The following is a 13,550-nucleotide window of genomic DNA, read 5'->3' as shown; positions in this document are numbered from 1 at the left end:
TCCTCCTCCTCCTCCTCCTTCTCATCATCATCATCATCATAATCCTCTACCTTCTCCTCCTCCTGCTACTACTACTACTACTACTATCATTATTATTTCTACTACATCCATATTTTTTTAACATTGCAGCCGAAGGACAGAAAAGAATGTATGAGAAATAAAGGGAATGTATAGGAAAAAAAAGGGGATTGGGAGGGAGGATATACTACAAGGGAAGTGGGAGATAAGATGGGAGGGGAGAGAGGGAGGGGAGACAGGGATGAGGAGGGAAGGGGACAATCCTATCCCCCCTTTAAACCCCTACTGTTGACCCTCTTTTCCCCTCCTCATCCCCATCCCGCTCTCTCCCCAGTTAAGAACCCCTCCTGCCACCCCACCTCCCCTCTTCCCCCCTCACCCTCCAATCATAAAAAAGTTGCACATTATTAAGCCTGATTCTGATTGGTTCCTGACTCACCTAATTACCTTGGCCACTTTTTTTTTCAACTTCATTATTCTTTTCCTCTAACTATTTCCTTGTTTTTTCTGGTCTGCCCCAGTCCGTTATGGCGAGTGCAAGTGTTTATCGTGGTGCCATATTGCTTGGCTCATACAACCCCCTCGGAGCTCATCTTTGAAGCTCATTTTAGAGAGAATCTAGAGTCCGGGTTGATAGATGGTCTTCAGGACAGCATGTGGGTAGTATTAGGCCACTCGGAGATGACTGAAAAATTGCCAGCTTGTTTGTCACGGCGGGCGGGACTCGAACTTGCGACCTCCTGAACGATGTGACCACTCAGCCACATCAGACGTTATCTAATATTGTTCTTTTTTTTTTTTACATCAAAGGACACGGCTCAAGGGCAACAAAAATGATACAAAAAAAAAAGCCCGCTACTCACCGCTCCCACAAAAGTAAAAAGCAAAGAGTAGCCAAAAGAGAGGTCAATTTCGGGTGGAGAGGTGTCTTGATACACTCTTCTTGTCTTATCGGTGTTTAGTTTTAGTTTTCTCTACAAAAACTTGGCGCCAACGGATAACAGATGAACAATTAAAGTAACAGTGAGAAATCAGATGAACCAGGAGTGAGCGCCGACAGCATGCCAGGTGGAGAGACAAAATTGTGAGTATTTGCCAGAGGAAAAATGAGTAAACTAACATCAGGCAGGGATATGGCGAGGACGCTGGGAAAGGCCTTTGTGTTGTAAAGTTATGGCTGATGATAATAAATACCTTCTTTGCTCGATTTTTTTCTCCTTCGTTCTCTATCAAAAAAAATGTTTGACTCACTCTCCTGTTTTCAGTTCACTTTTACCATTTTTTTTTCATCTCTACCACTTATTCTGTACTTGTTTTTCTCGTACAATTTCCGTCCATTTGATTCGTGTGCCGTTGTTCAATTTTTATTATTTTTATTATTTATTATTTTTGGCTATTTATTTTCTTTTTTTCTCTCTCTCTCTCTCTCTCTCTTTCTCTCTCTCTCTCTCTCTCTCTCTCTCTCTCTCTCTCTCTCTCTCTCTCTCTCTCTCTCTCTCTCTCTCTCTCTCTCTCTCTCTCTCTCTCTCTCTCTCCATTTTTCCTTCCGCTTCCCTCTGTCATCCTTTCTCTCTCGTCTATCATTCTTCGCGTCATCCTCCTCTCCCTCCCTTCCCATAATCCTCTCCTCAACCAATTAGCAACGAATGAGAGACATCGCTTATGCCCTTCCTCCTCCTCCTCCTCCTCCTCCTCCTCCTCCTCCGGTTTCTCTCCCTTCCTCCTCCATTCCTCAACTGACTTACTCCCTCTCCACCTACCTCACTCACTTCCTCATTTCTCCTCCTTCTCCTCCTCCTCCTCCTCCTCCTCCTCCTCCTCCTCCTCCTCTAATGCCTCGATCTGATTTACAAGCCTCCTCTCCCTGAGTCCGGTTTAGCGAGGGGGGGAGTTCGGATTATCGGGCAAGGTCGGGCTAGAACTTGCGAGCGAGGGTCCGCATGAGAGAGAGAAGAGAGGAGAGGAGAGAAGGGAAGAGAAGAGTGAAGATAAGAGAAGAAGGGAAGTGGAAGACGAGAAGAGAAGAGACAAGGAGAAGAGAAGAGAAAATCAAAGAAGAGAAGAGAAGTGAAATGACGGACAAGGACAAGAAGAGAAGGATATAGAATAGAAAATAAGAGAAAAAAAAAAGGTGAAAGAAAAAAAGAAAAAGAAAGCGAGAGAGAGAGAGAGAGAGAGAGAGAGAGAGAACGGATACAGCCAATAAAGGTTACGTCTAAATTGAGTTCGTTTCAGCCGCGGGTCGAGATGACAAGAAAAAGAGTAGCGGGGGGAAGAGTCAAGGCAGAAAATTACACGGGTCGCCTAATTACCGCGGGAAAATTAATAAAAGTGGATTAAAATGAGCAACGAGACGAACTGGAAGAGGCGATCAGGGCGTGGACATCAATCTGCGCCGAGGGGGAAAATGAAGGCTACGTAAACGGCAGGTTGATGGTAAAAGAATAATTAGAGGGATAGAGTTGATAATAAATACAAGAAGCAGAACAAAAGCAGGAAGAGCAACGACGATGAATGGAACAATACTTGAGAGAGATGACACTAATTTGTACTCTTCTTCTTCCTCCTCCTCCTCCTCCTCCTCCTCCTCCTCTTAATACTGCTACTGTTACCGCTGTTGCTGTTTATACTACTACCACTACTACTACTACTACTACTACTACTACTACTACTACTACTACTACTAACAACAATAATAGTAATAAAAAGGTTTCCAACACACTTTGAAACTATGATTTATTTTTTCATAATAATCATTGAAAAACCTAAATATTTCCCCTCTCAATAAAAACAAATTTTCTCTCTCTCTCTCTCTCTCTCTCTCTCTCTCTCTCTCTCTCTCTCTCTCTCTCTCTCTCTCTCTCTCTCTCTCTCTCTCTCTCTCTCTCTCTCTCTCTCTCTCTCTCTCTCTCTCTCTCTCTCTCTCTCTCTATTTTCCCTCACTTTTCATCCGTCTTCCTCCTTATCTTCATCCAATTCCTTTCCTCTCTCTTCCCTTCATCCTTCCTTTTTCTTCTTTTACCCTTCCCTTTTCTCTCCTTTCATCTCGTTCTCACCTTTCCTCTTCCTTTTGCTCCTTCCTTTCCTTGGTGCCTTTTCCTCCTTACCTCCCTTTCTCCTTTTCCCTCCCTAACATCCCCTTTCATTCCTCCCCTTCTTACCTCGGCCACCCAGATCTTGGAGAAGTCCGGCTTGAGGTAGTATCGAATCCCCTCTGCGGCGCCGGGCAAGGTGACGCCCCTGATGAGGAGGATGAACAGGACCACGTAGGGGAACACGGCCGTGAACCACACCACCTGCCGGGGAAGAGGAGGGGTTAGGGACTCGATAGGTAGGTTGAGGGATTGAGGGACTTAAGGTTGGTATCATAAGACACTTTCCCTTCTCACATCAGCTATTTCTAAAGGTCAAAGAGGGGGTCAGTCAGGTTCTAATGAGCTTTTCTTCAGGTTCAAGGTACAGAAGAAGGGCCACACTACCATCAAGGTCATAAAACTATTACTGGATATGCCCACAACTCCTACGAAAGCCTTGTCAAATATGTGTCCTTTTGCGGCGAAATATCTTATAATACAGCCCAAAAAGTGTGTGTGGGAGATGAATGTGTGGCTGGTTGACCTGTGAAGTATGTGAGTGAGTGAGTGAGTGAGTGAGTGAGTGAGTCAGTCAGTCAGCGTGAGTGAGTGAGTCAGTGATTGGAAGTGATTGACTGTGTGATTGTGTGAGTGAGTGAGTGCGTGAGTGTCTTGCTCGATGATTGATTGACTGAATGGGTGAACAGATAAGTTTATGAATGAGTGCGTATGTGCCTGACTACTTGATTGTTTAAGTGGATGACGGAGTGAATGATAAACTGACTGACACATTGATAGACTGCGTGAGCGGGTGGCTGTGTGAAAACGGAGCTGCTTAGGTAACTGATAGTGTGTGTGTTTTCTTGGTCTTATATTTTACGAGGACGCCTCTTTGAATATCTATCTATTTCCGTATGAAGCGGATAAACTGAAAAAGACACTGTTAACATCCACCTATACATATGCTACAGTGATGATTGCTTTACTATCACAAATATATAGGAAAACAACAGATTATGGTTTTAGGGATGGACGTAGGACTGAAGAGTGGACACCTGTTACGGAGAAGCACCTGTTGATTCTAAACCTGAAGGAACAAATCTACCTGAGTTTTCTATACAACCCCCCCCCCCCCCCGCCCACCCATCCACCCACCCACCCACACCCACACACAGACACACACTACACAAACACACACAAACAAATACACACACACACATACACACATAAAAAAACAAGCACATACACACATAGTTGAAAGAATTAACTGATCTTTTATTGACACGTCCTCTGCCAAGACATGTTTGTTAATGGAAGAGGAGGAGGAGGAGGAGGAGGATACAAGGACACACGTGCTAGCATCCTTTCCTCCCAACACAACGGGGGAGACAATTTGGAGATGGGAGAGGGGAGGGAGATTGTGAGAGGAAAGGGGGGAGAGGTAGTAGGAGAGGATGAGAAGGGAGGGACTTGATAATGGCTATGTTACCCCTTAAAATAACCTTATGTGTGTGTGTGTGTGTATGTGTGTGTGTGTGTGTGTGTGTGTGTGTGTGTGTGTGTAGTACCAAAAGGTAATTACGAGGCTAAACTCAATTACCTGAGGACTATAGGCAATCAAAGCAACAGGTAACCGTCCTCACCTGTTCACAATGACTAGCTCACCTTTTCCCATCCCACACCCTTCCCAATCCCCTCCCTTTCTCTTAACCAATCCTAATTCTTACCCATCCCATCCCCTTCCCAATCCCCTCCCATCCCCCTCTCCTTCTCTTAAACCAATCCCAATTCTTACTCATCCCATCCCCTTTCCAGTCTCCTCCCATCCGCCTCCCCTTCTCTTAAACCAATCCTAATGCTTACCCATCCCATCCCCTTCCCAATCCCCTCCCCTCCCATCCCTCTCCCCTTCTCTTAACCAATCCTAATTCTTACCCATCCCATCCCCTTTCCAATCTCCTCCCATCCGCCTCCCCTTCTCTTAAACCAATCCTAATGCTTACCCATCCCATCCCCTTCCCTATCCCCTCCCCTTCTCTTAAACCAATCCTAATTCTTACCCATCCCATCCCCTTTCCCGACTCCTCCCATCCGCCTCCCCTTCTCTTAAACCAATCCTAATGCTTACCCATCCCATCCCCTTCCCAATCCCCTCCCATCCCTCTCCCCTTCTCTTAAACCAATCCTAATTCTTACCCATCCCATCCCCTTTCCAATCTCCTCCCATCCGCCTCCCCTTCTCTTAAACCAATCCTAATGCTTACCCATCCCATCCCCTTCCCAATCCCCTCCCATCCCTCTCCCCTTCTCTTAAACCAATCCTAATTCTTACCAATCCACCCCTGAAATACCAGACCCGAACTTGCCCTTCACACTCCCTCTCTCTCCTTTTCAATTCATCTATTCCTTCCCTTGCCAAAAATCCTCCTCCTCCTCTTCCATTTCCCTTACATCGTTTCTACCTTCTATTCCCCTTCTATTCCTCCTCATCTACCTGTTTTCTCCCTTTCCTTTCTTCTTCCTTTCCTCTATCTGTCTCAACCCTCTTCATCACCTCCCCATTCCCTTCTCATTTCCTCCCTATCTCCTCTTTGTCCTCCTTTCTCCCTCTCCTTCACCTGCCCCCATCACCCTCCATTAACTTATGATGCTGATTTTATTTATCCTACAATCAGCTTCAATCAGCTTCATCCTCCTCTCCATCTCGGTACTGTTCTTCTCTTCTCAATCTCTAACTTCTCATTATCCTTTTCCTCCTCCTCCTCCTTTGCCTACATGCTCAGATTTTCCTCCTTTTTAAACTATATTTCTAAGTCACTATCAACTTTTTCCTCGTTTTTTTCCCACTCGGTTTCTGTGTTTCCTTTCCTCTCAATCCTCTTTCCTTTCCCTCTATCTTCGTTTCCATCTTTCTATTTCTTCCCTTGCCAAAAATTATCCTCCTCTTCCATTCAACTATCATTATCGCTATCTTCTGTTCCCTTCACTTCCTTCTCTACCCTTCCTTTGCCCTCTCTGTCTCAGCCCTCCTCCTCCACCTCTTTGCTCCCTTTCCTCTCCTCCTCTTCCTCTTCTCTCTCTGTCTCAACTCTCCTCCTCCACCTGTTTTCTCCCTTTCCTCTCCTCCTCTTCCTCTTCTCTCTGTTTCAAACCTCCTCCTCCACCTGTTTTCTCCCTCTTCTCTCCTCCTCTTCCTCTTCTCTCTCCGTCTCAGCCCTCCTCCTCCCCCTGTTTTCTCCCTTTCCTCTCCTCTTCTTCCTCTTCTCCCTCTTTCTGAACCCTCCTGCTCCCCCTGTTTTCTCCCTTTCCTCTCCTCCTCTTCCTCTTCTCTCTCTTTCTCAACCCTCCTGCTTTCCATGTTTTATCCCTTTCCTCTCCTCCTATTCCTCTTCTCTCTCTTTCTCAACCCTCCTGCACCCTCAGTTCCTCTCCTCCGCTTCTCTCCCCTCTTCCACGTCAATCACGGTGTCGGTAGTGCAGGTCAGTTCCACAGCCTCTTGACTTTGAGATAAATACTTTAAGTTCTCGTTTTTATCCCAAGCATGACGTGATGTAAGAGAGGAGGAGTGAGGGGATACGAGTGAGGAAGAGGAGGAAGGGAGGAGAGTAGGAAGAAAAATTTGGAGATAGGAAGGAAAGGAAATAAGGAAAAGATAATGAGGTGAGGGTGCGAGGAAAAAGGAGAAAGAACAGTGGAGAGAGAGAGAGAGAGAGAGAGAGAGAGAGAGAGAGAGAGAGAGAGAGAGAGAGAGAGAGAGAGAGAGAGAGAGAGAGAGAGAGAGAGAGAGAGAGAGAGAGAGAGATAACGAAAAGATAATGGGATGCAGGAAAAAAAGGAAAAGTAGAAAAATATAAAGATAGACAGGGAGAGGGAAAAGGAGAGAGAAAACAGGAACGGGAGAGAGAGGGAAGGAGGAAAAGCTAAAGGAGAGAATTAAGAAAAGTTGAGAAAAGGGAATGTGGGGTGAAAAGGAAGAGATGAGGAAAGCAAGGGAAAAGAAAATGCAGATGAGGGGAGGCAAGGGAGAGAAAGAAGAGAAAAAAAACATAGGCTAGAGGGAAGAAGAGGAAGAGATGTGGGGAGAAAGGGAAGAAGGAAGAGGAGGAACTGAAGAAGGAAGACAAGGGAAAAAGCAGAGGAGAAAGTGTAGAGGGGATGCAAGGGAGAGAAAGGAGTAGAGAGGTGAGGAGAGAGGAAGAAAAGAGAAAAGATTAGTGAGGGGGAAGAGGAGGAGGAAGCAATGAGGGGAAACGGGGGAGAAGGAAGAGGAAAATGAATAGAGGGGATGCAAGGGAGAGAGATGAGAAGAGAAGTGAGGGAGAGGAGATAGGAGAAAGGAAAGTGAAGAGAAAGAAAAGATAGGCGAGAGGGAAGTGGAGGAATCGATGAAGGAGGAACTGGGGGGAAGGGAGAAGGAAGAGGAGAAAGAATAGAGGGAATGCAAGAGGGGGAGAGATGAAAAGAGAGGAGAAAGGAAAGTGAAGAGAAAGAAAAGATAGGCGAGAGGGAAGTGGAGGAATCGATGAAGGAGGAACTGGGGGGAAGGGAGAAGGAAGAGGAGAAAGAATAGAGGGAATGCAATGGACAGGAGAGAGGAGGAATGATAAGTGGAGTAGTACAGCAGACCTTATGGAGAAACAAGAAGAAAAGCAAGTGACAAAAAACGTAAAAAAAACACTCCATTTATAAGTTATGTCTATTCCTTCAGTGTGGCCTAAGGGAGTAAATAAGGAAACACAAACACACACACAAACAAACACCAACAGATACACACAAGCAGAGGAATCAATAGTGGTTTCTTTGGCGCCTTGAAAGAGAAATAACCCCCCCCACCATCATCACAGCCACCACCACCACCGCCTTGCTAAGCTCTTCCCCAAACAAGGACTTGGTCAAAAGAACTGAAATCTTGACCCACCAGAACGAGGCTGCTGCATCTGTTTGGCGACTAGCTAGGAATGTCTTTGCCCCTGCGGCGGACATTACTGGGCGGAAGGTAACAACACGTAATCAATCGGCCTGTTCGAAGCCATGTTTTTTTAATTTTTACAGCAGACAGATCAAGGGCTTAAAAAAAATTAATAATGAAAAAAAATACCGCTACTTACTAGATTAAAAGATAGAATGCTAAAAGATATAAAAAAACATGTGAAAAGATAAAAGAATATATGATAAAGTAAAAGATAAAATAAAAAAAAGTTAAATAAAAGACGAAAGAGTAAATGTGAAGATAAAAAACATGTTAAAAGATAAAAAATGATAAAAACGATAGAAAAAGATAAAATGAAAGATAAAATAAAAGACAAAAGAATAAGTGTTAAGATAAAAAAAACAGCTTAAAAGAAAAAAAAATAGAAAAGATAAAAAAAGATAGAAAAGATTAAAAAAAGACAAAAAAAGGGTAAGAAAGGTAGAAAAAGATAATATGAAAGATAAAATAAAAGATAAAAGAACAAATATCAAAAGACAAAAACTATCTTTACGTAAACGATTATTCCACAAGTAAGCAGTGAGTAGCGAGCTTTTTTTTTCATTACTTACTTTTTTATGCCCTTGAACAGACTCCTTTGCTGTAAAAAAATTGACTTGCGAAATCGCCAACTCAGGGCTTCAAAAACGAGGAAGTTAAGAGAAAATAAAAATTCCGGTGGTGGTCCCAGGCATCACACCGCCCGGCTCCGAACACGCCAGTAAAGTGAAAGAAAGTGAAGGTGTGAATCGGGTCAAGGTGATGAAGAGACACCTGATGTTCAATGAGTGCTTTTAAAGGTGCTAAAACAGGACATGAAAGAACGAATAGAGGAAAGTGAAAGGCGGAGAGTGAAGGAACAATAGGCGAGAGAGAGAGAGAGAGAGAGAGAGAGAGAGAGAGAGAGAGAGAGAGAGAGAGAGAGAGAGAGAGAGAGAGAGAGAGGTGGGGGGGTACTAACACTCTCACCACCATCATGGTCATTACATTGAGGAAAGTGGCCCTTTAGTGAAGCTATTGCGACTGAGTGAGTGAGTGAGAGAGGGAGAGGGAGGGAGGGAGAGAGGAAGAAGTGAGGCAGCGAGGCAAGGGAGGGGAGAGAGGGGAGAGAGGCAAAGGGTGAAGGAGAGAGAGCGAGAAATGGAAGCGATGGAGGGGTGAAACCGGGAGCAGGAAGAGGAAAGAGGGGGAGGGGAGGGAGGGAGAGGAGAGGGAGGAGGAGGGAGGGAAGGGGATGCATGTTGGAAAAATGAAAGGAATAAATCGTAAAAATGGATGTCTTGTGGTAAGGGCAAGTAGGGAGAGGAGGAGGAGGAGAGGGAGGAGGAAGAGAGCCGGGAGGGAGGGAGATGGGGAGGAAGACGGAAGAAACGAAAAGTGAAGACGGAGAAGGGAGAGAGGGAGAGGATAGACGGTAAAGGTAACATGATCAAACGCTGATAAAAAAAAGGGCGGGGAAGAATAGAGGAGAAGAAAGGTAGACGGGAGAGAAACGAAAGTGACGGCAAGGATGGGGAGCAGAGAGAGAGAGAGAGAGAGAGAGAGAGAGAGAGAGAGAGAGAGAGAGAGAGAGAGAGAGAGAGAGAGAGAGAGAGAGAGAGAGAGAGAGAGAGAGAGAGAGAGAGAGAGAAAACAGACAGTAATGAGCCACCAGACGCGATGCACCCAAATTTTGCTTGAGCTGCTGAGGGTTAAATTTGTGGATAAAAAGTACTATGTGTGAGAAGCATCAGAGTTGGACCATGGCAACAGGAAACAATGGATCCACGAAAATATAAAAGGATGATTGAGTGGAGAAAAGAAAACCTAAAATATTAAACGATGATAAAACATAAGGGCGAGAACCACAGGAAAGATTATGAAAAGAATAAGAGAAAAAAAAAGAGCGCAGAAGTAATAAGAAAACAAGAAAAGGATGAAAAGAGAGAAAACAGGAAATAGAGGAAAAGAAGTCATGAGCTTAGAAGAAATGAAAAAGTGGGAAACAAATGAAAATAAAAGAGAAAAAGTTATTGGTTAAAAGAGAAGAAAGAAAGAGGAAAATATATCAAGGGTAAAAAAAATAGCAAAAAGAAAAAAAAAAGAATGTAAATAAAGGAAAAAGAAAAATACACGAAAGAAAGGAAGGGAAGGAAACAATGAGAAAAAAAAGAGAGGTAGAATGTAAGGAAGAGATGCGTAAAAACCTTCCCTACACATCTATTCACCTCCCCTCATCCTCTCTCCTTTCTTCCTTGTACGCGACCTCCCCTTCAATTCCTATTCATCCTCCCCTTCTCTCTTTATTTCCTTTATTTTTCTTTCCCATTTTACCATTTTTTCCTCAATCTCCTCTTCTTTTCCTTCCTTTTCTTCTTTCTCCCACTCCTCTTCCTATTCCTCTTTCTCCTCCTCTTCCTTTTAGTCCTCCTTTCTCTTCCTCCTCCTATTATTCGTGAACTGACTCATCTCCCATCTTCTCCCACTTAACATCTTCCTCCTGCTCCTCCTCCTGCTCCTCCTCCTCCTCCTCCTCCTCCTCCAGAAGGCGAGGATCAGAAGCATTAGAGGCCTGGTTTCCTTCACTTGCGTATGCGGTATGCGTATGTAACGCTCTCTCTCTCTCTCTCTCTCTCTCTATACCTGTTTTATTTGTTTGTTTGTTTGTTTGTTTGCAACTACACACACACACACACACACACACACACACACACACACACACACACACACACACACACACACACACACACACACACACACACACATGATCCCCCCCACACAAGCACAAACACCCCTTCCCCTCCCCCCTCCCCACACTCACACATGACCCCCCCCCCCCTAACACACACACACACACACATGTTAACCTCTTCACCTCACACTTACAGACAAGATCTCCCTCACACACACACACACACACACACATGACCCCCCCCCCTCTTCTCCTCACAGCCCCACCTGCCAACGCTTCCACCGATGCCAGATTATCGTACTCAGAGCCCCTTATTTACCGGCTTCTGAGCCGTAGCTATTACCAAAAAACACCAATAATTAACCATTTTAACACTAACTACATATTAAGGCAGGTATTGGGGCCGAGGAGGTAGTTTTTGGATCCGAAATCGGCAAACATAAGAGGCTGAGTACGACAATCTGGCAACGTTGATAAGAGGCTGAGTACGACAATCTGGCAACGTTGATAAGAGGTTGAGTACGACAATCTGGCAACGTTGATAAGAGGTTGAGTACGACAATCTGGCAACGTTGATAAGAGGTTGAGTACGACAATCTGGCAACGTTGATAAGAGGCTGAGTACGACAATCTGGCAACGTTGATAAGAGGCTGAGTACGACAATATGGCAACGTTGATACGCCCCCCTCACCTACCTTGCCGGACGTGGAGATGCCCTTCCAGAGTGAAAAGTAGCAGATGATGTAGACGGCCAGCAGACAGAGCGCCAGATCCCACTTAATGATGCCCAGGTCAGAAAGGCCGCCGCTCTCCTGTATCTGAAGTACCACACGCCTTCACCACGCCAGCAGCAGGAGCAGGAGCAGGAGGGGGAGGAGGAGAAGGAGGATAATAAGCAACAGAGATAAGAGAAAGAGAAGGAGAAGAGGAATAAGAAAGATGAAAAAGGAATTAGGTGTTTCGTTGCAGTCACACCAAGTTACCACAGTAGTATTAAAGAGCGTGGTAGTCGTAGTTATAGTAGTAGTAGTAGTAATAGTAGTAGTAGTAGTAGTTAGCAGCGGTAGTTGTAGTGGTGGTGGTAGTTGTAGTGGTGGTAGTAGTAACAGTATTAACAGTAGTAGTAGTAGTTGTAGTAGAAGTAGTAGTAGTAGTAGTAGCAGCAGCAGCAGCAGCAGTAGTAGTAGTAGTAGTAGTAGTAGTATCAATCCCAACGACGACGATGACGACGACAAAACATGAAAGGAAAAGAGAAAAAAATAGTTATACCTCTCTCTCTCTCTCTCTCTCTCTCTCTCTCTCTCTCTCTCTCTCTCTCTCTCTTAATGACCCCCATCACTCACCCGCCCATTGTTGCACGCGCGTCATTCCAAAAATTCTCAACACCGTTACTATTGTGTCTAGATGGGGGAGGGAGAGTGCCAGGAGGAGGAAGAGGAGGAGGAGGAGGAGGAGGAGGAGGTGCTGGTGATGGAAGAAAATTTAAGTATGCCTTGGTGGAGTAAAAACGGTAAGAGGGTGAAATAAAAAGGATACGAAGAGGTGGACGACAAGAGAAGGAAGAGGAGGAGGAGGAGGAGGAGGAGGAGGAGGAGAAAGAGGCGATAATGACGAAAGAGCAGAAACAAATATGCGTAAAACAATGAGAAGTTAAAACAGGAATGCTCAAAAAGGAAAAAATTAAACCGGTTCGAGAAAAAAACGAGAAATTTGAAGCGAAACCGAGAAAATATATAACAAGCGAGGGAAGAACGTCAGAGGAATTACGTACTGGCAAAAAAATAAGAAAAACAACACATGATAAAATTAATAAAACATAACCTCACCTTTCCAAAAAGCATAAATAAAAAAAAGATAAAAAATAATGTACTCATGTGAAAATATTTGGCAAGAAAAGAATAAAAAGGGTACCGAAAAAAGTTTAGGAGATAAGAAAATAAAGAAGGAAGAAAGGGAGGGAGGGAGGAAGGAAAGACAGGGAGGAAGGGAGGAAGGAAAGCATTGAAGAAGGGAGAACCTCAAAAATAAAGGGTAAATGAAAAAGAGACAGAAGAAGATGGAGGCAAGGAATGGAAGAAGGAAAAAAAGAGGAAGAAGAAAGAGAAATGAGGAAGGGTCGGAATATGATGAAAGCAGTAAAAGAGACAAGGATGGAAGGAAAAAGGAGGAATATGGAGAAGAAATAAAGATGAGGGGAAAAAGGAAAAAGAATGGACGTAAATGAGAAAATTGAAGAAAGGAGGAAGACAGAGCAGGAAGTGGAGAAGGGAAGTAGAGGAGGGGAGGAAGGAAGGGATGTTGCTGAGGAGGAGGAGGTGGAGGGGGGTAGGGGGGTCAGTATAAGGGGGAGGGTCATAATATTGCGTGACTTCAAAAGAACATCAGGCGTGGAGGCGAGGCATATTAGGTTACGTGTATTAGGATCTGAGAGAGAGAGAGAGAGAGAGAGAGAGAGAGAGAGAGAGAGAGAGAGAGAGAGAGAGAGAGAGAGAGAGAGAGAGAGAGAGAGAGAGAGAGAGAGAGAGAGAGGGTGAGATAGAGAGAGAGAGAGAGAGAGAGAGAGAGAGAGAGAGAGAGAGAGAGAGAGAGAGAGAGAGAGAGAGAGAGAGAGAGAGAGAGAGAGAGAGAGAGAGAGAGAGAGAGAGAGAGAGAGAGAGAGAGAGAGAGAGAGAGAGAGAGAGAGAGAGAGAGAGAGAGAGAGAGAGAGAGAGAGAGAGAGAGAAAAAAAAATTTGTGAATAAAATGCAAAAAAATATAATGCGAAAATACCAAGGAAAATCATGCCTCCAGAAATCCTAATCAAAACAATTAATATG

At 44.5% G+C, this 13,550-nt stretch overlaps 1 protein-coding gene across 7 annotated transcripts in view; it reads right to left on the bottom strand.

The window, feature by feature from the left end:
- LOC127010420 (sodium-dependent dopamine transporter-like) overlaps nucleotides 1-13,550 on the bottom strand; it is a 71,563-nt gene that overhangs the window by 22,464 nt on the left and 35,549 nt on the right. For all 7 annotated transcript variants that reach the window (XM_050884487.1, XM_050884489.1, XM_050884485.1 and 4 more), the window contains 2 exons: nucleotides 11,430-11,568; nucleotides 3,180-3,314 (listed from right to left, as the gene is read on the bottom strand). In XM_050884487.1, coding sequence (XP_050740444.1) covers nucleotides 3,180-3,314; nucleotides 11,430-11,568 — 274 coding nt within the window. The remainder of the gene's footprint in view (nucleotides 1-3,179; nucleotides 3,315-11,429; nucleotides 11,569-13,550) is intronic.

The sequence above is a fragment of the Eriocheir sinensis genome, chromosome 43 (assembly GCF_024679095.1).
Source record: "Eriocheir sinensis breed Jianghai 21 chromosome 43, ASM2467909v1, whole genome shotgun sequence".
NCBI lineage: Eukaryota > Metazoa > Arthropoda > Malacostraca > Decapoda > Varunidae > Eriocheir > Eriocheir sinensis.
Note: the sequence above shows the minus strand (reverse complement) of the source record. Positions and strands in the feature narration are given on the sequence as shown.